At 46.4% G+C, this 26,690-nt stretch overlaps 1 protein-coding gene and 1 pseudogene across 7 annotated transcripts in view; one reads left to right on the top strand and one right to left on the bottom strand.

Annotated features, from left to right (window-relative positions):
* Positions 1–26,690, top strand: part of TMEM181 (transmembrane protein 181) — a 98,235-nt gene extending 71,545 nt beyond the window's left edge. For 5 of the 7 annotated variants that reach the window (XM_032161483.2, XM_032161449.2, XM_032161459.2 and 2 more), the window contains 7 exons: positions 14,398–14,455; positions 16,173–16,275; positions 16,774–16,825; positions 19,646–19,728; positions 20,981–21,070; positions 22,580–22,646; positions 23,071–26,690. In XM_032161483.2, the coding sequence (XP_032017374.1) occupies positions 14,398–14,455; positions 16,173–16,275; positions 16,774–16,825; positions 19,646–19,728; positions 20,981–21,070; positions 22,580–22,646; positions 23,071–23,149 (532 nt within the window). In that variant the 3' untranslated portion in view covers positions 23,150–26,690. The other 2 variants (XM_032161475.2, XM_058435635.1) reach the window with 2 other exon arrangements.
* Positions 285–13,943, bottom strand: LOC116474440 (putative deoxyribonuclease TATDN2; annotated as a pseudogene).

The following is a 26,690-nucleotide window of genomic DNA, read 5'->3' on the forward strand; positions in this document are numbered from 1 at the left end:
GGTCACACTCCTTCTTTGCTCCTACCTTGGAGCATTTTGGCTGGGAGGCAAAACCCCAGTGCTATTACGGGCAGTCCCCTTACCCCTGATTCCACACCCACCACCCAGAAACTGAAGCCTCATGACCCGCTTTGAGGAAAAATATCCAGTCCTGGTTTTCTGTGTTCCAGTGGGCCTTCCAAACACATCCTCCCCCTGGGACACAGACTTCAGGCCAGCCTGTATTACGTCAGGTTGCTAGTTGCCCTTTTCTGGGAGACTCCCAATGACTGTACCCTCTCTGCTTAAAGACTGTGGAGGCAACTGGTGTTCTTACGCAAAGTGGCCAAGGTGTGGGAGACTAGATCTTTGACTCTGGCAGTCTCTAGGACTGTATGCAAGGCCAGGCCCAGGTGGGCATACTGGCAAAGGCTTTTGGGAACCCGGCGAGGGAGGAAGTAGGGAGCATCTGTTTCCATGACGATTCTCTCCGGTGGGATCTGCCTCAGCACCTCCTGGGCTTCCCAGGCGGAGGAGTACGTCAGGACCGCCGTGGGGCCCACCAACGTTGGGAGAGTACTTCAGCAGGGGTTTGATGGCCAGGTGGCTGCAGTGAAGGAATGCTTATGTATCTTGTAGTCAGAGAACACACATTTTCTCATGGTGTCCAGCAGATCCTCGTCGGCTTGCCGGCAGTGGATCGCCAAAGCTTCTCTAGAGACGCAGCCAGCCCAAGCTGTCTCTTAAATACCTTGTGATGTTCTGGGACAGGCATGGTGCACTTTTAGGAGTAATCGAAGCCTATTTCTCCAAATGCCCCAGCCGTGGAGTGCCTTAAGGCTTGTAAAAGATTTCTTTCCTGACTCTTATTGTAGTAACATGGAAAATGAAGGTGACAGCCAAAGGCCCCCCAGACCAGATCGTCTTTCAACAGCTCCCCCCATAGGCAGTTTGTCAGGGTGAGGATGGCAGAGGTCAGAGACGCAACCCTGAAATTCCTTAGAGAAGGAGCTGCTGTAAATTCTTCTGAACTTAGTCAAGGTCCCGTTGAAAGATAACTTGGAATACAGCATATCCAAGTGACAGTGGGTATCAGTGAAGCCCTGCTCTAGGCTTGGCTCCTGGTGGCTCTTTGGCAGGGAACTGGATGCGTGTCCTCCACAAGGACACAGAGGCATCTCCTCTAGGAGTGTTCTTCTTTGCTTCACCTCTTTTCCTCCCAAGCTTCTGGAGAAGTGAAATGAGTGAGAATTCTGGGAGCTGCCTTCCTCTGAGGCCTCCACATCTGTGGAGATGTTATGGGCGCTCACTGCAGAGTTAGGGGAAGAATCACTCAGGCACTCTGGCTGCTCCTCCCAGCCTGCGCTGCGTCATTGCTGCTGCTGCTCACAGACAAGTAGCCGGAAGGCTTGGGGCTGCTGGTGCACTAGCTGACATACTCACGCTGAGGACTACTGTACAGATGAGGCAGGCACATGACATAGTGGTGAAGGAAGAAGGCTCTGGAATGGCTGAGGGTTTCAGCGAGACGGGTTCCTCCTGAGAGAATCTGACCGTGGAGATCTCCACATCAGACCAGTTGCTTCCTGAAGAGGGGTCCTCCATCACCACCTCCCTATCTTTATGCTTTTGGATTTCTAAATGAGAGAGTCGTCCAGAAACTCTAGGGGTGGAGAGCGTTTGTCAGTGACTGTCCTTTGGTCCCCAAGGGGTTCCTCAATGGGTTTCTCCTGAGGGTCTGTGACTACTCTCCTGTCATAGAAGGTGCTCCTCTCTGGCACTGTCTTGTCCTTCTCCACTGACCTCTGGGATTGACTCTTTATCCTCAGCAGGGGTGACTGTGACACTCCTGGCTATTCCTTCTCAGTCTTGGCTGGTCCTTCACCCCTGGCTGGTCCTCCACAACTGGGACACTCTGCTATGCTTGGTTTTGAACTAGTGACAGCCTCTCCCTTCCTTTTCGGCATTGATTTCCCCTGGATGCCCTGGTTAGCCTCCAGGTAGATCATTGTGGAGCCCTGATGTCGAAGTCTATCTGTCTTCCTTTTCTGGACCTTGTTGGGTTCCTCAGTTGTATCGTTCTGACTCTCAGCTTCAGCTGCAAATTAAGAGTTCATGGATGTGGTGGCTCAAGCCTGTAATCCCAGCACTTTGGGAGGCCGAGGCAGGCGGATCATGAGGTCAGGAGATCGAGACCATCCTGGCTAACACGGTGAAACCCCGTCTCTACTAAAAATACAAAAAATTAGCCAGGCGAGGTGGCGGGCGCCTGTAGTCCCAGCTACACGGGAGGCTGAGGCAGGAGAATGACGTGAACCCCGGGGGGCAGAGCCTGCAGTGAGCTGAGATCGCACCACTGCACTCCAGCCTGGGTGAAAGAGCGAGACTCTGTCTCAAAAAAAAAAAAAAAAAAAAAAAAAAAAGAGTTCATGGAGTTACGAGAACTATCTTTGGAATCAGCTGTAAAGCTGTAGGCTTCCTTTTCTAGAGAAGCTACTTCTTCTAGAGAGGGATTGGTAGGGTGTGGAGGGGTTCCGCCTGACGAAAGGAACCCCCGAGTGCTCTGAATCAGGCAGCCTTTGGTGGTGGCCCCGCCCACACCTGTGCCTGAGGAATGCCAGGGAGGAGTGTAAGAGTTAAAGAAAGGAAAGAAACAGGAAAAGCAGCTCAACAAAGACAGGTTTGTTTTGGACAATAAACCTGAGAGGGCCTTCTGGCCGAGTTAGGTCAGAGGCACTCTCTCTTACAGGCTAAGAGTATTTAAGGGTTCAGGGCAGGAGAGGCTATCACAGGCTTGGAATGTTTCTGTGTCTCTTCTTCTTGCTTATCTGGGAGGGGGAGTTTTTGTGTCTGTTCCCATACATCTTCCTGCAGCTGCAGGGATACCCCCCCCCCTCCGCCCACCTCCTAGTCTGCTTTTAGCTTGTCTATCTTAGCGCATTTAAAGGGAAAGGAATGTGCTTATAAGGGCCCACTTTTTTACTGGGGCCCATTTACACTCCCAAAACGTGAGTGTGAAGTTTGGTGGTTACCCAAGAGACTTTCCCCCCCTCCGTCTGTGCCCAGCTGTCTTATCTGTGTTTTACTGTCTGCTCTTTCTGGCTGCTTTTTGTTAGAAGTGATTTCCTTGAAATGCAAGAAGTTAGAAAGGGAGCTGGAACTGAAAGTGGTGGTGTTTGCCCAAGATGATGGTGCTCCTGCTCTGTCATTCCAGACCCTATAGTTATAAAAGGACTAGGGGCGACGTGTTCTTTCTGGTTGCTTCCTGCTGGGCGGGAGAGGTGTTGAGTCCTTTGGTCTCGGATTGACTGTGGGAGCAATGCCGTCTGTAGATGTTGTGGATAGTTGTCTGTGAAATAGCCGTGCTCTTGTCAGTTAAGAATCTTTGAAAAAGGTTCATCAGGCAGGGTAAAAACATTAGTCCTAGGCCTATTATTAGGAGAGGGCTCAGGAATGGGGTGACCCATGGTACGATTTTGGTTCCCAAACCAATAATTCATTTGGTTGTTTTGGTGTTCGCTTAGCCTTTTAGCCCTTTCTTTGAGATTTTTAGCAGCGTCTCTTATGAGGCCTGATTGGTTGAGATAGAAGCAGCATTTCTTTCCCAGTGAGAGGCAGAGGCACACGTTTGGAAAGACCCATGTGTTATTTTTTTGTTAGTAACTGTTATTCCTGCTATAAGGTTAGTAATTAAGCAAAATGCTATGGCAATTGAGATTGTCTGATATCCCACCCTCAGGGTGCTACAGTGTATAGTCCTACTGCAAATAGTCCAGTAGAGCAGTTCCCGCAAGGGTGGCATGGTAAATAATTTCCATAAAAAAGCTTTAATATTTGACTTAAAAGGAGAGGTAGAAATGACAAAAAGTATTTGGTGAGGTAGAAGTGAGACTAAGTCAGATGAGTAATTGTCACTCAGTTACTTATTTTTTATGATTTTCAGCTTAAGATTTCTTATTTCTTTACATTGATATTTGGGAAGTTCCTCTGGGCTGTTGGGGTTGCTTCCTCAGCTTTTCAGGCTTTGACTTGAGTGTGATGTATGCAGGGGTTGATTCTTGTAACAGATGTAATTTAAACTGTAGAAAACCATAAAAATTGAAAAACATCAGTCAAGACTAGAATTTAACAGGTGTGTGCTATAGTTTTTGAAACCTAATTTTCTCTCTCCAGTTTCCCATTTTTATTAAAAGACAAATCATGATAGGACTGGTTCGCTTTATTATACTTGGCTTATTTATTTGTATACAGTTCAGCAAGACTAATTATTTGCTACATACGCCTTTTAAATTGGCTTTGATGGAAATTTTTTCCATAGAAGGAATCTGAGATAAGACTTTCCAAAGCCAAACCTGGCCATGGATTTGTACCATTAAATACCTATGAGTTGGGTGAATTCCTTTCCTCTTGAGGTCTCAAGATAACTTGGGGTTCCTGGCCTGTCAGAAAGTGACATGCTTTGCTTAGCACAGGTCAGAAACTCTGTACAGGGACTGTGTACCCAGAATATGAGGCCAGTTTCCAAGGGCTTTCTTGGCTTCCTAAGTCAAGTTCGATTCCTTAAAGGAGAGCACACCATTCCAGTCAAAGCCTTGGCAAAATAACCAGTTTCTCCAATTGTGTTCTGTTACACAAGAAAATATATTCTCATCGCACTGATGCAAACAACTGTATTGTTGTAGCTTAAGAATACTTACAACTAGTTTTCAAATTCTAGAGGAACTAGGCAGAAAGAAACAAACATCTTTAAATCCTATTTACAGGAGTATATTTAGTTTACGACAAGTTTCCTTGACTCTGGAAAATAAGGATTGGCAGTGTCCAGTTTGGATACAGTCAGAAACACAATTGACAAATAAATTTGGTTATTTTTGTGGTTTACAGTAACGCAACATAACCTTACTTGTGATTAATAGCACATGTTTAGATACTAGAACCTTAGACATGCCATACAGTTTTGGAACTTATGTTAATATTATTCCGTCAAATAAAACCTATTGGACATTATCTTGGCAATTTCATGTACCTAAACATGTCAAATAATCTTGTTTACCTCTTTTCTGGATGCTCCGGGGGCCCTCTGCAGCACCCAAAGGCTGGGGGTTAGGAAAGACAACCTTGAGACTAAAGTTTGATTTGGGGAAGCCTGTTAAATATGTTGAAAATTTGAAACACTTGATAGTATGAAATAGAACTTTAGATTACCATTAAGTTTTTGCTTTGCCAAAATGATAAGTTAAACATTGGAAAGCAAAAACCATTCCTCATCCTTTTTATTACGTAAAAATCCTGTTTAAGAGAGAAAGTTAAATTTTATCCTTGCATTCGTTTGCTATTAATATGAACCGTAATTTTTAATAAAACCTTATAGACAATCCTATTTTTAAGTTTTTTTTTAAATTACACTGTAAGTTCTAGGGTACATGTGCACAACGTGCAGGTTTGTTACATACGTATACATGCGCCATGTTGGTGTGTTGCACCCATTAACTCATCATTTACATTAGGTATATATCTCCTAATGCTGCCCCTCCAACCTCCCTCCACCCCATGACAGGCCCTGTTGTGTGATGTTCCCCACCCTGTGTCCAAGTGTTCTCATTGTTCAATTCCCACCTATGAGTGAGAACATGTGGTGTTTGGTTTTCTGTCCTTGGCGATAGTTTGCTGAGAATGATGGTTTCCAGCTTCATCCACGTCCCTACAAAGGACATGAACTCATCCTTTTTTATGGCTGCATAGTATTTCATGGTGTATATGTGTCACATTTTCTTAATCCAGCCTATCATCGATGAACATTTGGGATGGTTCCAAGTCTTTGCTATTGGGAATAGTGCTGTAATAAACATACGTGTGCATGTATCTTTATAGTAGCATGATCTGTTATCCTTTGGGTATATACCCAGTAATGGGATGGCTGGGTCAAATGGTATTTCTACTTCTAGATCCTTGAGGAATCGCCACACTGTCTTCCACAGTGGTTGAACTAGTTTACACTCCCACGAACAGTGTAAAAGTGTTCTTTCTCTACATCCTCTCCAGGACCTGTTTCCTGACGTTTTAATGATCACCATTCTAACTGGTGTGAGATGATATCTCATTGTGGTTTTGATTTGCATTTCTCTGATGGCCAGTGATGATGAGCATTTTTTCATGTGTCGGCTGCATAAATGTCTTCTTTTGAGAAGTGTTCATATCCTTGACCCACTTTTTGATGGGATTGTTTGATTTTTTTCTTGTAAATTTGTTTAAGTTCTTTGTAGATTCTGGATATTAGCCCTTTGTCAGATGAGTAGATTGCAAAAATTTTCTCCCATTCTGTAGGTTGCCTGTTCACTCTGATGGCAGTTTCTTTTGCTGTGCAGAAGCTCTTTAGTTTAATTAGATCCCATATGTCTATTTTGGCTTTTGTTGCCATTGCTTTTGGTGTTTTAGTCATGAAGTCTTTGCCCATGCCTGTTTCCTGAATGGCATTGCCTAGGTTTTCTTCTAGGGTTTTTATGGTTTTAGGTCTAACATTTAAGTCTTTAATCCATCTTGAATTAATTTTTGTGTAGGGTGTAAGGAAGAGATCCAATTTCAGCTTTCTACATATGGCTAGGCAGTTTTCCCAGCACCATTTATTAAATAGGGAATCCTTTCCCCATTTCTTGTTTTTGTCAGGTTTGTCAAAAATTAGATGGTTGTATATGTGTGATATTGTTTCTGAGGGCTGTGTTTTGTTCCCTTGTTCTACATTTCTGTTCTGTTACCAGTACCATGCTGTTTTGGTTACTGTAGCCTTGTAGTATAGTTTAAAGTCAGGTAGCGTGATGCCTCCAGCTTTGTTCTTTTTGCTTAGGATTGTCTTGGCAATGTGGGCTCTTTTTTGGTTCCATATAAACTTTAAAGTAGTTTTTTCCAATTCTGTGAAGAAAGTCCTTGGTAGCTTGATGTGGATGGCATTGAATCTATAAATTACCTTGGGCAGTATGGCCATTTTCATGATACTGATTCTTCCTATCCATGAGCATGGAATGTTCTTCCATTTTGTGGTTTGTGTCCTCTTTTATTTTGTTAAGCAGTGGTTTGTAGTTCTCCTTCAAGAGGTACTTCACATCCCTTGTAAGTTGGATTCCTAGATATTTTATTCTCTTTGAAGCAATTATGAATGGGAGTTCACTCATGATTTGGCTCTCTGTTTGTCTGTTATTGGTGTATAGGAATGCTTGTGATTTTTGCACATTGATTTTGTATCCTGAGACTTTGCTGAAGTTGCTTATCAGCTTAAGGAGATTTTGGGCTGAGACGATGGGGTTTTCTAAATATACAATCATGTCATCTGCAAACAGGGACAATTTGACTTTCTTTTTTCCTAATTGAATACCCTTTATTTCTTTCTCCTGCCTGACTGCCCTGGCCAGAACTTCCAATACTATGTTGAATAGGAGTGGTGAGAGAGGGCATCCCTGTCTTGTGCCAGTTTTCAAAGGGAATGCTTCCAGTTTTTGCCCATTCAGTATGATATTGGCTGTGGGTTTGTCTTAAATAGCTCTTATTATTTTGAGATACGTCCCATCAATACCTAGTTTATTGAGAGTTTTTAGCATGAAGGACTGTTGAATTTTGTCAAAGGCCTTTTCTGTATCTATTGAGATCCTCATGTGGTTTTTGTCTTTGGTTCTGTTTATATGCTGGATTACGTTTATAGATTTGCGTATGTTGAACCAGCCTTGCATCCCAGGGATGAAGCCACCTTGATCGTGGTGGATAAGCTTTTCGATGTGCTGCTGGATTCGGTTTGCCAGTATTTTATTGAGGATTTTCGCATCAATGTTCATCAGGGATATTGGTCTAAAATTCTCTTTTTTTGTTGTGTCTCTGGCCAGTCTTTGGTGTCAGGATGATGCTGGCCTCATAAAATGAGTTAGGGAGGATTCCTTCTTTTTCTATTGATTGGAATAGTTTCAGAAAGAGTAATATTAGCTCCTCTCTGTACCTCTGGTAGAATTCAGCTGTGAATCCGTCTGGTCCTGGACTTTTTTTCATTGGTAAGCTATTAATTATTGCCTCAATTTCAGAGCCTGTTATTGGTCTATTAAGAGATTCAGCTTCTTCCTGGTGTCGTCTTGAGGGAGTGTATGTGTCCAGGAATCTACCTGTTTCTTCTAGATTTTCTAGTTTATTTGCATAGAGGTGTTTATAGTATTCTCTGATGGTAGTTTGTATTTCTGTGGGTTCGGTGGTGATATCCCCTTTATCATTTTTTATTGCGTCTATGTGATTCTTTTTTCTTCTTTATTAATCTTGCTAGCGGTCTATTTTGTTGATCTTTTCAAAAAACCAGCTGCTGGATTCATTGATTTTTTTTAAAGGGTTTTTTTGTGTGTCTATCTCCTTCAGTTCTGCTCTGATCTTAGTTATTTCTTGCCTTCTGCTAGCTTTTGAATGTGCTTGCTCTTGCTTCTCTAGTTCTTTTAATTGTGATGTTAGGGTGTCAATTTTGGATCTTTCCTGCTTTCTCTTGTGGGCATTTAGTGCTATAAATTTTCCTCTACACACTGCTTTGAATGTGTCCCAGAGATTCTGGTATGTTGTGTCTTTGTTCTCATTGGTTTCAAAGAACATCTTTATTTCTGCTTTCATTTCGTTATTTACCCAGTAGTCATTCAGGAGCAGGTTGTTCAGTTCGCATGTAGTTGTGAGGTTTTGAGTGAGTTTCTTAATCCTGAGTCTAATTTGATTGCACTGTGGTCTGAGAGATAGTTTGTTATGATTTGTGTTCTTTTGCATTTGCTGAGGAGTGCTTTACTTCCAACTATGTGGTCAATTTTGGAATAAGTGTGACGTGGTGCTGAGAAGAATGTATATTCCGTTGATTAGGGGTGGAGAGTTCTGTAGATGTCTGTTAGGTCCGCTTGGTGCAGAGCTGAGTTCAATTCCTGGATATCCTTGTTAGCTTTCTGTCTCGTTGATCTGTCTAATGTTGACAGTGGGGTGTTAAAGTCTCCCATTATTATTGTGTGGGAGTCTAAGTCTCTTTGTAGGTCTCCAAGGACTTGCTTTATGAATCTGGGTGCTCCTGTATTGGGTGCATATATATTTAGGGTAGTTAGCTCTTGTTGCATTGATCCCTTTACCATTATGTAATGCCCTTCTTTGTCTCTTTTGATCTTTGTTGGTTTAAAGTCTGTTTTATCAGAGACTAGGATTGCAACCCTTTTTTTTTTTTTTTTTTCCATTTGCTTGGTAGATCTTCCTCCATCCCTTTATTTTGAGCCTATGTGTGTCTCTACACATGAGATGTGTCTCCTGAATACATCACACTGATGGGTCTTGAGTCTTTATCCAATTTGCCAGTCTGTGTCTTTTTAATTGGGGCATTTAGCCCATTTACGTTTAAGGTTAATATTGTTATGTGTGAATTTGATCCTGCCATTATGATGTTAGCTGGTTATTTTGCTTTTTAGATGATGCTGTTTCTTCCTAGCATTGATGGTCTTTACAATTTGGCATGTTTTTGCAGTGGCTGGTACCGGTTGTTCCTTTCCATGTTTAGTGCTTCCTTCAGGAGCTCTTGTAAGGCAGGCCTGGTAGTGACAGAATCTCTCAGCGTTTGCTGTCTGTAGAGGATTTTATTTCTCCTTCAATTACGAAGCTTAGTTTGGCTTGATATGAAATTCTGGGTTGAAAATTCTTTTCTTTAAGAATGTTGAATATTGGCCCCCACTCTCTTCTGGCTTGTAGAGATTCTGCTGAGAGATCAGCTGTTAGTCTGATGGGCTTCCCTTTGTGGGTAACCCGACCTTTCTCTCTGGCTGCCCTTAACATTTTTTCGTTCATTTCAACCTTGGTGAATCTGACAATTACGTGTCTTGGGGTTGCTCTTCTCAAGGAGTATCTTTGTGGCATTCTCTGTATTTCGTGAATTTGAATGTTGGCCTCCCTTGCTAGGTTGGGGAAGTTCTCCTGGGGGATAATATCCTGCAGAGTGTTTTCCAGCTTGGTTCCATTCTCTCTGTCACTTTCAGCTACAACAATCAAACATAGATTTAGTCTTTCCACATAGTCCCATATTTCTTGGAGGCTTTGTTTGTTTCTTTTTACTCTTTTTTTCTCTAAACTTCTCTTCTCACTTCATTTCATTCATTTGATCTTCCGTCACTGATACCCTTTCTTCCACTTGATCGAATCGGCTACTGAAGCTTTTGCATGCATCATGTCATTCTTGTGGCATGGTTTTCAGCTCCATCAGGTCGTTTAAGATCTTCTCTGCGCTGTTTATTCTAGCTAGCCGTTCGTCTCATCTTTTTTCAAGGTTTTTAGCTTCTTGGCAATGGATTTGAACATCCTCCTTTAGCTAGGAGAAGTTGGTTATTACCGATATTCGGAAGCCTACTTCTGTCAACTCATCAAAGTCATTTGGAGGAAGGAGTTCTGGAAAAAGGAGAGACCTAGGGAGGGTTTTTTATTTTGTTTTGTTTTGTTTTAAGAGAAGGATGTTGGCCGGGCGCAGTGGCTCACGCCTATAATCCCAGCACTTTGGGAGACCAAGGCAGGCCGATCACGATCAGGAGATTGAGACCATCCTGGCCAACATGGTGAAATGCCATCTGTACTAAAATACAAAAAGTTAGCCAGGCGTGGTGGTGCACGCCTGTAGTCCCAGCTACTTGGGAGGCTGAGGCAGGAGAATCGCTTGAACCTGGGAGGCAGAGGTTGCAGCGAGCTGAGATTGTGCCACTGCACTCCAGCCTGGCGACAGAGTGAGACTCTGTCTCAAAAAAAAAAAAAAAAAAAAGGTCATGAGGGGTGCAAGCTTGACGTAGAGAGGGTAGAAGAAAGCCTGAATATAGGGAACCTCTTGCCATTTGCCATTCCTGGTGATAAAATTGTCGAGGTCCCCGAGAATCTGAAAGTTAAAGGGTGCCGATCTCCGGCGATCAGCTGTTACTATGTTGTTTGTATTGGGGCCAGGCCATGTTGCAATAAAAAACTAAACACTTTGGCTTTAGGTTTCCCTGTGAGCCAAGTTTGGCGAGGTTGTGAAGGAGACAGCCCAGAGGGGCGGCGTGGGAATGTGGGATGGTTTGGCACCATGTGGACTGGTGAGAGGAGGCCCAGGGGGTCTGTTTTTATTAGGCATCCCCAGACAAAAGAGACCCAGAATCTTCTTTCCAAAGAGGACCTTTAAGCTGAGAAGAAACAGGGCACCCCCAAGATGTCCTCTAGCTTAGTCCCACTGGTCCTCTGAGGACTGGGATGGCAGACCGAACTTTCTCAGGTACCATGAGAAAGCCAGGAGAAGGCAGATCTTACCAGTCAGCTGAATTAGTGTCTGATGTTGGATGTTCCAGTTGGAATCAGCAAAGGGCCTCCCGAACTGGCATGCACGAGGAAGAGAGAGGGAGAGGCAGAGAGAAAGAAGAGGGAGGAAGAGGGAGCAAGGGTTAGGGAGCAAAATACCCATCGCTGGAGGTTGGAGTTGGATTCCTGAGACCTGAGGGTTTTGAGAGCCCACTGGGGAGTAGCTCTGGCCCGAGCCTCGCAGGCCCCTTCAGATTAGTTGTCCTACTCACACAAATCGCTGGAAAAGCGAAGTGAGAGAAAAGACGGGGTGCGTGGCCAGAGACTCTCAGCATCCAGGAGTTAACTTGGGACGAGCCGCCGCTGCCCTCTGCTTCCTGGGTTGCAAGACAGCCTCTGTCCCCAACGTCTGTCCTGGGTTTCAGCACCAAATGTAAGCGTTAAAGAGGAAAGAAACACGAAAAGCAGCTCAACAGTCAAAAATAGGTTTATTTTGGACAGTAAACCTGAGAGGGCCTTCTGGCCGAGTTAGGTCAGAGGTACTCTCTCTTACAGGCTAAGAGTATTTAAGGGTTCAGGGTGGGAGAGCTTATCACAGGCTCGAAATGTTTCTGTGTCTCTTAGTCTTGCTTATCTGGGAGGGAGAGTTTTGTGTCTGTTCCCATACATCTTCCTGCAGCTGCAGGCATACCCCCCACGTCTGCTTTTAGCTTTCCTATCTTGGTGCACCTAAAGGGAAAGGAATGTGCTTATTAGGGCCCACTGTTTTACTGGGGCCCATGGTATGAGTGTGAAGTTTGGTGCTTACCCAAGAGACTTTTCCCCTCTCCCTCTGTGCCCAGCTGTGTTATCTGTGTTTTACTATCTGCTTTTTCTGGCTGCTTGTTGTTAGAATCTCAAGAGGTGATTTCCTTGAATTGAAATGCATGAGGTTAGAAAGGGAGCTGGAACTGAAAGTGGCAGTGTTTGTCCAAGATGATGGTGCTCCTGCTCTGTCGAGGAGGAGTTACTTCTGCGGCAGGATGAGCCCCACGATAACCTCGGCGAAGCAAGCCACATCATCCTCCTCCTGGGTTTTCAGGCGCTTGGGGCTACCAGCCCATTCTGAACCCAACACAGAGCTCTGAGCTGGCCAGCTGAGGGGGCCACATCACCGGGCTCCCGGAGGCAGCTGCGCTTGCTGGGACACCTTCCCACATGCTGCTCCGGTGGTACTTGACCTTGTGCCAGTCCAGCACCATGGACCCCCTTCCCTCTTCCTCCCACTGCCCATCACAGTTCTCACAGTTTCAGAGATGCCAGTGTGCTTCGGAGAAGTCAGAATGATCCAATATTTACTAAAGGCTTTGGTTTGGCTTCCAAGCTCAGTGTGCTTCCGAGATCACCAAGCGCTTCTGTCTGCGCAGGCTACTTCACAGATGCCTAACTGCTTCAGGGACTACAGAGCACTTTGATTACTTTGCAATACAAAGCCCAGAGCTGTCAAAGCGCTTCCGAAGACCACAAAGGGCTTTAAGGTCCACACATGGCTGCTGGACCCATGGGCTCCCGCAGCTTGCCCACCTGCCCTGGGCTGGAAGGGGCCCAAGCGCGCCTCAGAGCCAGCCACACCCCTGAAGGCTGCCTCCAGACAGCCCACCTGGCTGCCGAGGCCCAGACGCCCGCCCTGCCTGCCCCGTCAGGCCGCCCACGCTGTTCTGCCCGGCCCGACCTCTGCCCAAGATGACACCACTCTGACCTCCCCAGCGCCCGCCCTCTGGTATGTTTTTCTCTATACATACATACCTATGATAAAGATTGTTAGGCTAATAATAACCAATAAAATAGAAAAACTATAACAATATATTATAATAAAAGTTACGTGACGTGCTCTCTTTTTCAAAATAATCCTATATTCTTCTGATGAAGATGTGAGATGCCCCAGTCCCTGCGTGTGGGATAGGTGAGGGGAATGGTGTAGGCATCGTAACATAGGGCTAGGCTGCTCCTGAGCTTCCTGTGATATGTCGGGAGGGTCATGCAGCCATGACAGTGTCGGTGGTTGTGTGTCAGGAGCAGTTGATGTGGCTGACTGATGGGCGAGCCACGTTTGCAGCTGGGGTACACGGGACAAAGGGGTGGCACACGTCCTCCCTGGGGGGATGGTGCAGGATGTCATTGTGCTATCAGATTGGCATGCAATTTAAAACTTAGGGAATGCTTTTTTCTGGAATGTTCCATTTAACATTTCTGACTGCAGCTGATCTCAGTTAACTGAAACTGTAGAAAGCGAAACCATGGGTAAGTGGGGACAGCTATATGACTTGAACTGACATATTCGTTTTTGCTTAAATGAGTTGTGAAGAATCCACGATTCTACTGGTCTATGATGGAAAATGAAAAAGACCATGTCCTTTTCGATTTCTCCTTTAGAGATGGGAGACCCTGTTGTAGGAGTGAATCTCGGGTGGCTCCTGGCTCTCCACTGTCCACCGATGCTGTGCTGCGTCCACACGCTTTCAAGCCCTATGCCTGCTCCCACGCTTGCTCTTTATCCTGTAAAATGGCCCCACAGCAGAAGCCTAGTGTGGTAGCAGCCTGGTTCACATGAATAGGACTCATGGAGTAGCTCCGTTTCCGGGTGTGACTTTGGAGCCCAGCATGCCTAGTTTCATGCCACGGTGACCCAAGCGGGTCATCCCGTCTGCTCCCAGTCCCCTGTCCCCAATGCCCTGTCATCTCAGCCACCCATTTTCATTTTGAAAATCTCATGGAAGTTTCTATTTGCTTTTATTGCTTTCTTTGTTTACTCGTCAATTTCCTAGTACTCATATGTGCCATTAAAAAGGTGACTGGAAAAACAGCTCTTAAAACTGTAAGAGAAATAGTATAGGGTTTTGTGTAATAAAAAATACTGCAACTTTCCAATACTGATAAATGTGGACCCTTGGTAGGATTGTATGCTTTTTTCATGTGAAATATGAAATTCAGGATTTCTCTTAAATTTAGGATTGCTTTGTAAAAATCCTTCACTGTTGGTAGAAAGTAGTTTACATTAATGAGTAAAAAAACGAAAAAGTCAATGAGAAAAAATGTAAAATAAAAAGTAAAGGTAGTTATTAATCTATAATTATTTATAATGTCAATTTTTAGAGTTAACGAATTACATGATCCAATGTACCAGTATCGAGTTGACACCGGAAATTTTCAGGTAAGGATTGTTAATGAAGCCTGCAATTTTCCTTTTTTGCTTTTTTTTTTTCACCCAGGCTGGGTCATGGTCCATCTGCTCACTGCAGCCCTTTCTGCCCAGCCTCTTCTAGTGGGATACAGGGCCCGCCCACCTCCCGGTAATTATATGGGGTTTCACCGTGGTCTCGATCTCATGACCTCGTGATCCACCCGCCTCGGCCTCCCAAAGTGCTGGGATTACAAGCGTGAGCCACTGCGCCCGGCTGCAATTTTTCTTCTTAATGCTGTTTTGTAAAATTACTGAATTTTGTGACTTAAATTGTTCTGTTGAGCTTTTTGCTAACTGACTACTTGGGAAGGACTACATAGAAAGTTCAAGGGTGGAAGATTTGGGGAAAAATTTTTTTTTTTTTTTTTTGAGATGGAGTCTTGCTCTGTCGCCCAGGCTGTGGGCAATCTCAGCTCACTGCAGCCTCCGCCTCCTGGGTTCAAGTGATTCTCCTGCCTCAGCCTTCTGAGTAACTGGGATGATAGGGGTGCGCCACCACACCTGGCTAATTTGTATATTTTTAGTAGAGATGGAGGTTTCACCATATGGCCAGACTGGTCTCAAACTCCTGACCTCAAGTGATCTACCCATCTCGGCCTCCCAAAGTGCTGGGATTACAGGCGTGAGCCACTGTACCCGGCAGAAAAGCTCTTTGAAACAATGTTTTTACTCCCAGTCTTTGGTTTGTGGCTGACGCAGTTTGAGGCCCTGTCACTGTGGTTCTGGTCGGCTGCTCTTCCCTTCCCGGTCAGGTGTCGGGGAGAACCAGTCATGTGGGCTCTGGAACAGACCCCAGGGCCCATGTCTGTTGCTGAAGGAGACACCGGAGAGCAGAGCCTTCTCGGTGCTAAACACGCTGGTCTAGTCCAGTCCCTTTGCTTTACGTAAGGTCCCAGCTAAAGTCACTCAGGTGCTTTTGAGAAAAATGATCCCAATTCCTGCTGTGCTGTCCTGTGCTCTGAGCCTTGACCGTAAGAGGGGAGCTCTGGCACTGAGAGGACAGGAAAGGGCTGGGGGGATGGCGTGGGCCGGAGCCATCGAGGAGCGGAGGCTGCGTCTAAAGACACTGTCCACCCCGCGGCCTGGCCCTTGTCAGAACCCACGGGCCTGCCCTCTCCCCATCACAGCTCTGTCTTCAGAAAAGGGCTTTGGCTTGCTGTGACATTACAGAACTGTGCGCTTTTTGACCTTAGGTCCTGTAGGGCATTTAATTCAAGCCCCTCGTGTCACAGATAAGAAAACAGAGGTCCGGAATGGTTGATGGTTGAGACGGCGCATGGATTCCCAGGGCCTAGCCTGGGTTCTTTCTTTGACACCTGCCACCTTCCCACATGCAGGGGCAGGGTGGGAGCCAGCCCCTCACCCCCAGGGGTGAGAGAGACAGATAGTGGCCACTGCAGTCTGAGCACCCACTGTGCCTGGACAGGTCCCTGGTGGGAGGAGTTTTGGGCTCTGCTCTGCTGATTTGCAAGGCCTGGGGTGTCATCCACCTCAGGGGAGCTGCCTGTGCTCGCAGCGGGACTGAGCAGATGGTCCTAGGTGGGAGCCCATTGTTCTGCTTCCTGGAGGGACCTTCAGGATTTAAGTCCCTTCTAAAAACCTGTGGCTTTCCTGCCTGTGGTGATGCGGGGAGGAGAAGGTCACAGAGGCCCTGTTCTGACTCAAGTGCTGCCTTGTGTCCTCCTAGGGAATGAAGGTCTTCTTCATGGTGGTGTCAGCGGTGTACGTTCTGTACCTCTCGTTCTTGATAGTGCGGGCGTGTTCCGAGCTACGTCACATGCCTTATGTGGGTAAGTGCCCCTTTCAGAATCAGTGCAGGGGTGGCTTGGGAGTGACTCAGGTGGGGGAAGAAGTGGTTGGAGTCTCCCAAGTCAGGGGCCTTCCTTGAGGGCCCAGGGACTGGTCCATTCCCATAGGCTGGGGACCAGGGCACGTGGTCCCCGGGAGCCACAACAGGCCTAACAGGTTACTCTGGCATTTGGGGCCATCAGAACGGCCTGGGTCCTGCAGGACTGTACCCTGCAGAGCAGGGTGAGTCACCCTGAGCTTGCGGGATCCTTTCCTGAATCTGTCCCCACCAGAGGATGGTGGCTGTGGCCTCCCTGGACACCACCCTGGCCCTGGGAAGGGACCAACGTTCTCCTGGGCTGCAGGTGACTCTGGCCAAGTCTGGAGGGAGGAGCATTTGTCCAAAGAGCTTTGTTTCATTTCTGTTTTTTATTTTTCAAAATAAAACGCGAGTGGAATTTACTTCCAGGGTCATTAATGAAAGTTTCTTTCTTTTTCAGATCTCAGGTTGAAATTTTTGACCGCATTAACTTTTGTAGTACTTGTCATTAGGTAAGAAGACCTTATTTTTTGAAAAGAGCAAAACGGAATTTTTCTTTTACTGTCAGGAATATCTGTTGCCTCCTTTTGTGGAGTGGATTTCAGGGTACTTCTAGCCCAGTAGACTCATTGAGGTTAGAGGGCCTCCCACCAAGGGTGGGCAGCCGAGAGCAGCCGTCAGCCTGGAGAGCATGTTTTTATCGTAAGTGGCCAAGGACTGGAGCAAGTTCACTTGCACACTCGGCCCACGCTGGGCATGTTCCGTCCTTGCTGTGCCACCTGCTATGTGTGCAGCATGTAGTCGCCAGCTGGATGTGAGGGCACTGGGGACCTCGGGATCCTCGGGGTGCCCCAGGGACCGGACTCTAAGCGAGTTAGGACAGCAAACACCCTTGAGCAGCATGCTCCGTTGCCGCCGTCAGGGGAGATGGGAGGCGATGTAGGCTTGGTCCTGTTGTGTCAGGGAGTGGGGTCAGCCTGAGGTCTCCCGGGGCAGGCTCAGCCTGGCCTGAGCACCCCAGACCTCCCTGGGGACCGGTGCTGGCCAGTTGGTAGAGGAACAGAGCAGCCTGGGAATTTGTTTCTTTGAATTGATTCCAGGTAATTGCTTGGTGGTTTATGGTTTGTTTGTTTCTCCTAAAATCAGAATCCAGAGGAAGAAAAAATCTAGCTGCTGCTTGCCTTTTTAGGTTGTTTGGATGGCAAATAAGCGGATGTTGGCCCTTTTCCTTTATAGGAGTGACAAGGGGCCTCTGGGAGGTCAGCCCTTGTCCAAGCTTTCCAGGTGGGCTCTGGGAGTCCCCACCTTGTGGAGGGCGAGGACTGAGATAGGCATCCAAGGCCATCCACCACCACTAGGAGTGTGAACTCCGCTCAGACTTGAACTTGAACTCGAATTTCATTCAGCATCAAAATTCACTCAGAATAATGCTGCACGTGCGTTGTATTAGTCTCTGTTCAGTGCTAGGTGTGCACGTTGTCTCTGTGACGTCTCATACACATGGCTATACAACCTCAAAACCTCACATACAGGCTTACACAACCTCACTCATGCCTTCACCCACAGCTGACCCACCCTCACACACTCACACCCTCACACACACCCTCATTCTCACCTTCACTCACACCCTTACACCCTCACTCTCACACCCTCACACCCCCACACCTTCACTCACACACCCTCACCCACCCTCATTCTCAACCTCACACCCTCACTCACACATTCACTCTCACACATCACTCACACACCCTCACTCTCAACACACCCTTACACCCTCTCACACCCTCACACTTTCACTCACATGCCCTCACTCTCACCCTCTCACCCTCACACACACCTTCGCTCACACACCCTTACACCCTCACTGTCACCCTCACTCACACCCTCACACCTTCACTTACACATCCTCACCCTCACACACCCTCACTCTCACCCTCATTCTTACCCTCATTCACACCCTCACTCTCACACATCCTCACACACACCGTCACACCTTCACTCACACATCCTCCCTCTCACCCTCACATTCTCACACCCTCACTCTCATACACCCTCTCACACCCTCACTCTCATACACCTTCTCACACCCTCACATTCTCACACCCTCAATCTCACACCTCACTCACACCTTCACTCTCACACACCCTCACCCTCACCCTCAAACTACCTAGTCCCCAAGTTGGGAGCTACTGTCTACTTCTGGTGGCCTCCTACTTCTCTCGGAAGTTGCCCTGCCATATGATCTCTCTTCACACAGGTGTTAGGGGACTCATTTATCCTACAAATAGTTACTGAGTGCCTGCCCTGGCAGACAGGCTTCTCTCTGTCGCGGGATTTATGTTCACACAGAGTGAGACGAGTGGCAAACAACTAAATACATTGCTCCCTGCGTGCCATGCTGCAGACGAAACAAGGAGACGTGACTTGCAGAGGGGAAGGGTCCACTTTAGATGAGTGGTTTGGGGATGTGTCTCTTGGAGAGGTGACATTTGGCCAAGGACCTGAGGAGGAGCCCTGAAAGCCGTGGGGTGGCTGCTCCAGGCCGCAGAACAGGGCACTGGCAGCCTGGGAGGGCATCAGCATGGCGAGGTGGAGAGACAGCTGCGTCGCTGGAGGCCGGCGTGGCTGGAGACGAGCAGGCGTGGGCACGGCGGGAGGCAGAGCGAGCTCTCGAGTCCAGTTTCCATTCTGTGCTGGGAGACCGCCAGAGGGTCTTGAGCTGGGAGGTGAAATGGTCTGGTGTGCATGTTAATGAAACCTTCTGGCTGAGGGTGGCATGTGGGAGGTGAGGTGGAAGGCAGGTGGGGGAGGAGCCTGTGGACCTGTGTCCTGAGGCTGTCACTGGGTGGGAGTCTGAACCAAAGGTGTTGCCTTCGCTGCTGTGCAAGTCACTGGAACTGACCGGGGAGGCGTCCCTGTGTCTGAAAGGGGAGCTGTGACGAAGGAGAAGCAGGCTTCCCTCGGGAGAGGGGGGCTGTCACAGGAAATGGTCTCGAAAACTTGAGTTACAAAAGTGAGAGCAGGGAGGAAATGTGCCAAGGGGGCTGCAAGGCCCCGAGAAGGGAGTGTGACAGGGTCCGCAGCAGGGTTCATCCTGTCCCTGCAGCTGGCCGGTGGGTCTAGCCCGCCTAGATCCAAGACCAAAAACCAGACGCAGGGGCTGTCTGTGTGTGTGCGTGTGTGCGTGCATCTGTGCACGTGTGTGGAAGTTCCCATGCAGAAATCACAGTGTACAGACCGAAAGGTTGAATGGGATGAATAGAGAATTCTCTGAAGCTAGTGCTGTTTTCGTGCATGTTTACATATTGTCTCTGCTCCTCTGTCTTTTTCAGCATCGCCATCCTTTATTTGAGATTTGGAGCACAAGTACTACAAGACAATTTTGTAGCAGAGCTGTCAACTCACTACCAGAATTATATCCTTTTAACTGGAGGCCCCTGGCTGCAGGAGGCCTGCTTAGCATTGCAGCGGTTAGCGGCTCAGATTTGCCCCTCTCAAGAGGAGACAGATCAGCTCCTCGCGCCCTGTTCTCTGGAGGCCTCGTCTCTGCTGAGAGGCGTCTCAGTTGGCCCCGCTGCAGCCCTGGGAACGGGCAGCCTGTCCCTCCTCTGTACACAGGAAGCTTGGGCCTGGAGGGCTCAGTAGTTCCCCCAGGTCAGGTTTCGGGTGGCAGAGCCCGGCTCCAAACCCAGAGAGGCTGGTGCTCTGGAGCGTGCCCACGCCACCCTGCTTTCCACCCAGAGAGGTAGGTGCCGTGAGGTAAACGAGGTGCAGTTCTCTCTCCACGCCGTGGGGCTCCAAGCCCCTACTGCCGTCCAGCAGAGCACTGCGGGGTGGCTGAGGGCTGCTGCGAGCCTCCTGTCTCCCCCCAGGGGATCTCTCTCATCATCACCGAGATGTATCCAAGGGCATGACAGTCATGGCAGGTTGAGCCTGTGTCTGTAGGGAAGAGCTCATAAAATACTGGGACCCCCTTCGATTCCCGCTGTGCCCGAGGCCAGTGGCGCAGGGCTGTTGCCTCCCGGGAGCCCTGGCCTCGCCCAGAAGTCGGAGAGGTTATGCATGTGCTTTCACTCCTCCTTGTTGGGGACGCTTCAAGAGTTAATGCTTTAAATCTTGGGTTCTTTCTTTGGGATTTCTTATGTCCCAATTAACGCATGAATTAATACACACTTTTTTCAAATTTTTGTGACTGAATTTCATGCTAAGCTTTTATCAGATTTTCATAGGGGTCTGTAATCCAGAAAATGTTCAGAACAATTGGTTTGAGAGTTTGTTTCCAATTCTTTATTTCATTATTGTGTCTAGAGACCTTGATTCACCGTATGCCCGTGGCCTTCCTGCCCTTTTCATGTAACTTGATCTCTTCTGGCCTTGCCCTCAGAGCTGGTGACAGGAGCGCCACCAGATGGCTCAGTGGGTCCAGGTTTCCACTGATGTGAGAGGCCATCGTTCACCTGTTATTTACCGTGACCTCGAAGAGTCCTTGTGACCCCTGGCTGTGGGCTTGAACTGTGAAGTCCTGATGTCTGGGTTATGGACCCCCGGGCACTGGCGGGTGCTTGGCACTAGAAGGGGCTGCTGATGGTGGGAGGAGCGGTCGAGCCGTAGGCAGAGCCTCTGACTGATGTGTCCAGATGCCGCGTTCCTTCCCTTGACAGCACCACCAGCCGAGTTCTTATCTTTCTATGGCCTGTTGAACTTCTATCTCTACACCTTGGCCTTTGTATATTCTCCGTCGAAGAATGCCCTCTATGGTAAGCCACCCTGGGATCTGGGCTGCTGGCCAGGTAGCGGGCACAGAGGCCTGTGTTCATCCATGACCCACTTCCTGGGTTTCCCATTCATGTGGGCACTGTGATTCCCAGTGACTTCTCTTGGCAGAGAGACAGTGAGTTGAAATGTCGAGCTCTGAGGTGAGTTGGGGCCCAGCATACATAGAACCTGTGTTGTATCATTCCCACACAGAGTTGACACCCATTTTGTTAGTGTCAGTCCCCAGCTTTTGCTGTTCAGTTTGGGATTTGTTGACTTTACAGTGGTGCAAAAGCAATGCACATTCAGGAGAAATCACACTTTGAATACCCAAACAACCGTTCTGTTTTTCACTTTCAGTACAGCATTCAGTAAATTCATGAGGGAGAGTCAACATTTATTACAAAACAGGCTTTGATCCTTTGATCCCAGCACTTCTGGAGGCCAAGGTGGGAGGATTGTTTGAGTCTGGGAGTTTGAAACCAGCCTGGGGAACAAAATAGAGACCCCATCTCTACAAAAATTTAAAAATTAGACAGGTGTGGTAACATGTGCCTGTAGTCCTAGCTACTCGGTTGGCTGAGGAGGGGCGATCGCTTGAGCCCAAGAGGAGAGGCTGCAGTGAGCTGTGAGAACACCACTGCATTCCAACCTCGGTGACAGAATGAGACCCTGTCTCTTAAAAAAAAGTTAAATAAAATAGGCTTTGCATTAGATGATTTTCCCAACTATAGGCTAATGTAGTAACACTTAAGGCAGAATAGGCTAAGCTGCAATGTTCGGTGCCTTAGCTGTAGTCGATGCGTTTTTGACTTCACGATATTTTCAACCTAGCAATGGGTTTATCAGGACATAACCCCATCGTAAGTCAAGGAGCATCTTTAGTAGTGTTGTTACCATTAAAAAAAAAAAAAGCCAAAACATACAAAAAGTCACCCAATAGTGAAACCAAAACAACCCTCTTGCACAGGGAATGAAAAGGATGGGAACTCTCTAGAACATAGGCAGCCCCCCGCACCCCCCGACATCTTACAGTGGGCCGGCACTTTCCCAGCACCTTCACAAACGGCGTCTCACTTAAGCTTCACAACAACTTTATGATAAACATATAATCATGCCCATTTTACAGAAGCAGCAGCTGGCTGCACATCCAAGGACTGGGTGGGGGCAGGCAGGGCAGAGCCGCATCTCCTGGGGCCTGTGTTTGGCTCCCCACTCCACGTGTCAACAGGAGGCAGCTTGTGCGTGGGCAACGGCAGCCTGCCTGCTCCTTCCCACAGGCCACCTCCCTCAGCCTTCAGGACGTCCCTGCCAGGCAGGCCAGGCCAGCCCTGTCTTGTAGATGAGAAAACAGCCTCACGAGATTTGTTTCAGGTTCATACAGACATGGCAGCATCTGCGATTTGAATCCAGCTCTTTCCGACTTCCTTCCTTTGTCTGGGACAGCCTCCTGTCTGTCCAGGCTCATCACGTCAATTGCTTGAGATGAAAATGCTCTTGTTGGTTTTCAGAGTCCCAGCTGAAAGACAATCCTGCCTTCTCCATGCTGAATGACTCCGATGACGATGTGATTTATGGGTAAGTCCCTGTTCGTTAGAAGGCCGGCATAGCTTGGGTGTCCCAGCATGGCCTTGCATGTTTACTGAATGGTGGGTTACTCTTCTAAAATTATTTTCAAGGTATGAAGGCATTTACCTTGGAGTGTCAAGTGGCTCGTGGTTTTCTGTTTTCACCATATATGGGCTTAGATATGGTAGTAGTCCCTTCTGCTGGCTACCTGTAGGGCGTGCTGGCCACGGGAAGAAATGTGCTTTCTGGACTGATGGGCCCTGGGAACTGGGGGTGGGGGAGAGGAGGACGGGGTGAGCAGTAGCAGTTGGTGATAGAAAATTGAAAGAGTGAAGCTATGATGGAATTCCTGCTGGAATGGTCTGTCAGTGTGGAAGAGGAAAATAAAGAGCTGTCAGAAGTTAGACGGTCTCAAAGGTCTCTTTGCTCACAGGAGTGACTATGAGGAAATGCCGCTGCAGAACGGCCAGGCCATTCGGGCCAAGTACAAGGAGGAGTCAGATAGTGACTGAGCCCCGGCCAGCCTAGCGAGGCGACAAGGTGCCTGGATGCTTTCCCCAGTGACCGTCTGCTGACCTTCCCCTGTTGTATTCAGACTTTTCTTATAAGCAGAGATTTCCTGTTGCTCATTTGTTTACATATTTTTTTAAAGGAAAACCAAAACTGAGGGCAAATTTAAATGTTTAGCCAAATTTATTGTCATGGTGGCTATGAGAAGAGAGGCATTGATCACAAGTTTCAACAGCCAAATCCTTTTTTACGAAGATTTCAGATGAGCGTGTTTTCAGTGATGAGGAGTAAATTACACGTTTTTAGTAGAGTGAATTATGTACTTTTTTTTTTTCCTGTAATCATTCACTGATTCCAAGTTCACGGGCAGCCTGTGACTAGGTCCTCAGCATGACAGCATCACTCTCTTTCTTCCTTTTCCATGGTACTGTTTTTTGACCCTTTAAACTCAAAGGGAAGCCTTATCTGTGGCTGCTTCAGGGCAGTCCTTCCTCAGTGAGTGGCCAGTGCCCTGGGTAACCAAGTGGCTTGAAGTGATCGGTCACTTACATGGACTGTGTTTTGTGCAGTGTGTGAGTTATGACTCATCAGGGGAATGGGGGATGCCTGGGTTCCAACCCTTCGCGTCACCAAAGGGGAAGTAATAGTGTGGAGTTGTGAGGAGGGTTTGATAAGTTGAATAAGGAAAGGCTAAGATAATTTACAGGTTACCAACTCCGTGGGGAAGGTGTTACTGCCATGGTGCTTTTCAGGGGCCTGTGTGTACCCACACGATTAAATGGATTTCCCCGTGGGAGGTATGGGCAGGAGAGAAAACCTTACCATTCCAGTAAATAGCAGTTTCTGCAATTCTGTTGAATATGAAATGCCATACAGCTTTATTTATTTATGTAAATAAAAGCTAAATGAGGGGCCAGGCGCAGTGGCTCACACCTGTAATCTCAACACTTTGGGAGGCCAAGGTGGGAGGATCACTTGAGCCCAGGAGTTTGAGACCAGCCTGGGCAACATAGGGAGTCCCTGTCTCTATAAAACATTTAGAAAGTTAGCTGGGTATGCTGGGGCATGCCCATAGTCCCAGCTACTCAGGAGGCTGAGGTGGGAGGATTGCTTGAGCCCTGGAGGTCAAGGCTGCAGTAAGCCATGATTGTATCACTGCACTCCAGCCTGGGTGTCAGAGCGAGAACCCGTGTCATAAATAAGTAAAGCTACGTGAAAGATTGATAGAATATTTTAGATTATTTATTGGCCAAAAGTTTTTAAAACTTATTTGGAAACAAAATGAAAGTAAAATGTTTTAAATGGTTCATGGAAAACGTATTTGGGTAGAAGGCAACTCGTGCTTCTGGAAGGGGTTCCCTGTCCTCCATGCGTCACATGGCGGTCAGGTAGGGATGACCTGTTCTGTGAAGTCCTTGGCACCGCTGAATCTGTGGCATCATAGAAGGTCCTGGAGCTTCCCCGTTCTTTTCAGTCAGGGACTCCATATAGACTCTCATGTGGACGTCTCCCATGCTTTCCTCTTGACCTCTACAGTCACACTTCTATTAACATTCGATAACTGAGGGCAACCTGACTGATGCCGTCTTGGCGATTGAGGTCCAGAAGATGATAGTTCCGCAACGCAAGCAGTACCTACTTTTTTTCTTCATCTATGCATTGACTCTCAGATTACCATGCAGAGCTTCACGTTATCATCCACGTTAAGTAGTGCTAGGACCTTAGAGATGTTCATGAGAAACTATTTGTTCTGACTTTCCTTTGTATCTTTCCTTTTAATTTAAACTTTAATGATAATGTACTTTTAATATGGATTCTATTCACATTTGTTTTAAAAACCTTGTAAATATGAATGTTTAAGACAACTGGTTACTGCAAGGGTAATTCAAGTTTACATGATTTTTAAATTTGCAGTGATGTGTTTTTTTTATTCTCTGTATTGAAAAAAATTTTCTGTTACCAAATTTTACAACTTCTAATAAGACTACTATAATTTTATGTAAACTGATGAAGACGTGCTGATTAACATATTCTGTGATATAGTTTACAACTTTTAATAATTGTCCATGATTTTGGAATGCTGTTATTTATCAGTAAATGTAAAATATTCGAGGCATTTAGCCATACACACATTAGAACTTTTTAAAACTTTGTCCTATAGTGTAAACTGATGACTATTGTCTTCATACATTGAGTCTTCATGCATCAATGAAATGAAACATATAGGATTATTTATTTACTTTTTGTAACTAAGTTGGAAATAAGAAAAACAATTAGAAAGAAAGTACTTAAGGGGAAAATCATTCTTACTAAGTCATGTATTTTCAACTTGTCTTCCCTGGTATATCATAAATACCGACATACTACATACCCCATATAAAATTTTGCTTAAACTCTCTAGCACTTGGCATGTAGAATATATACCATAGGTATCAGGTTAAAACACTAAAGTCTGCCAGAAACTTGTGACAGTAGCAAGAAAATTGTTGAAGAAAAAATAAACTATTTACTGAGGGTAGTTAATGTTAAAGTTTTGCGAACTTAAAGGGCTGACTTTAGTTCTTTCATGGTAATGGCTTGAATAACATCATCTTTGGGATTTTTTAAATACTGGTCCAGTCTAGGAGAACCTGGAAGATGACCAGAGGTATTTCAGTTTCCCTAGGGAGAGCTTCGTTATCCATGTGGATAATAAGTCTGCTTGATTTATTATTAAATCATTACAGCAGTGAAGTGGTGCCATTTTCTCTCTCAAGCCCCATTTGAAAGGCTAGAGAAGGGGATATGTATACTATGTTCAAGGTTTGTAAGGTTGTTACTGTACATAATTGCAGATTGCAATAAAAGCTTAGATACATTTTGTAAACTCAACCCACTAAATGAGGCAGGTTACAAGACAAATGTCACCAGCCTCAAGTATTTTATGAACTATTTACTGAGGGTAGTTATGTTAAATAGATTATAATGTGGTAAATTATTTCCTGAATCCTTTATCACAGGAAAAACACAGACCCTCATAAAAGGGATAATGAAAACGGATGTGTCTGAACATTTAGTGAAGATGAGACTTAAAACATGAAAGTGTATTTGTGTATTTTGAGGGTTTTAGAAACCGGTTGCCTTAGAGGTTAGACTTTTGAAGAAAAAAAAAAAAAGATACAAATCTTTTCCCCTGGCCAAAGGGAAGTTGTGTTAGTCTGTGACATCTTGTGATGCTGTTTATCTTGGTTTGACATTGGAGATATGCTGGTAACTATGATACCATACTATAAAACAGAAGAATTTTCTGCTACTAAAAACTGCCTTTTTACAAAATGACTGTAAATATTTGTAAAATAAAATAACACTAAACTTTAAGCCCAAAAGGAGAGGTAGAGCCGTGTGTTGAGTTGTGGACCTGTCCGTGGGGCACAGTGCCACCCCATCACAGTGTTGCTGTCATCAGGCAAAAGTGAATGTTTGTTTATGGCAAATTCGTGTTTTGCGAATGGCTTAAGTCTGACACTACCTTTCTGGGAAATGTTAATAAATTTTTAATATTCA

Source organism: Hylobates moloch, unplaced genomic scaffold, assembly GCF_009828535.3.
Source record: "Hylobates moloch isolate HMO894 unplaced genomic scaffold, HMol_V3 SCAFFOLD_2, whole genome shotgun sequence".
Classification (NCBI taxonomy): Eukaryota; Metazoa; Chordata; class Mammalia; order Primates; family Hylobatidae; genus Hylobates; species Hylobates moloch.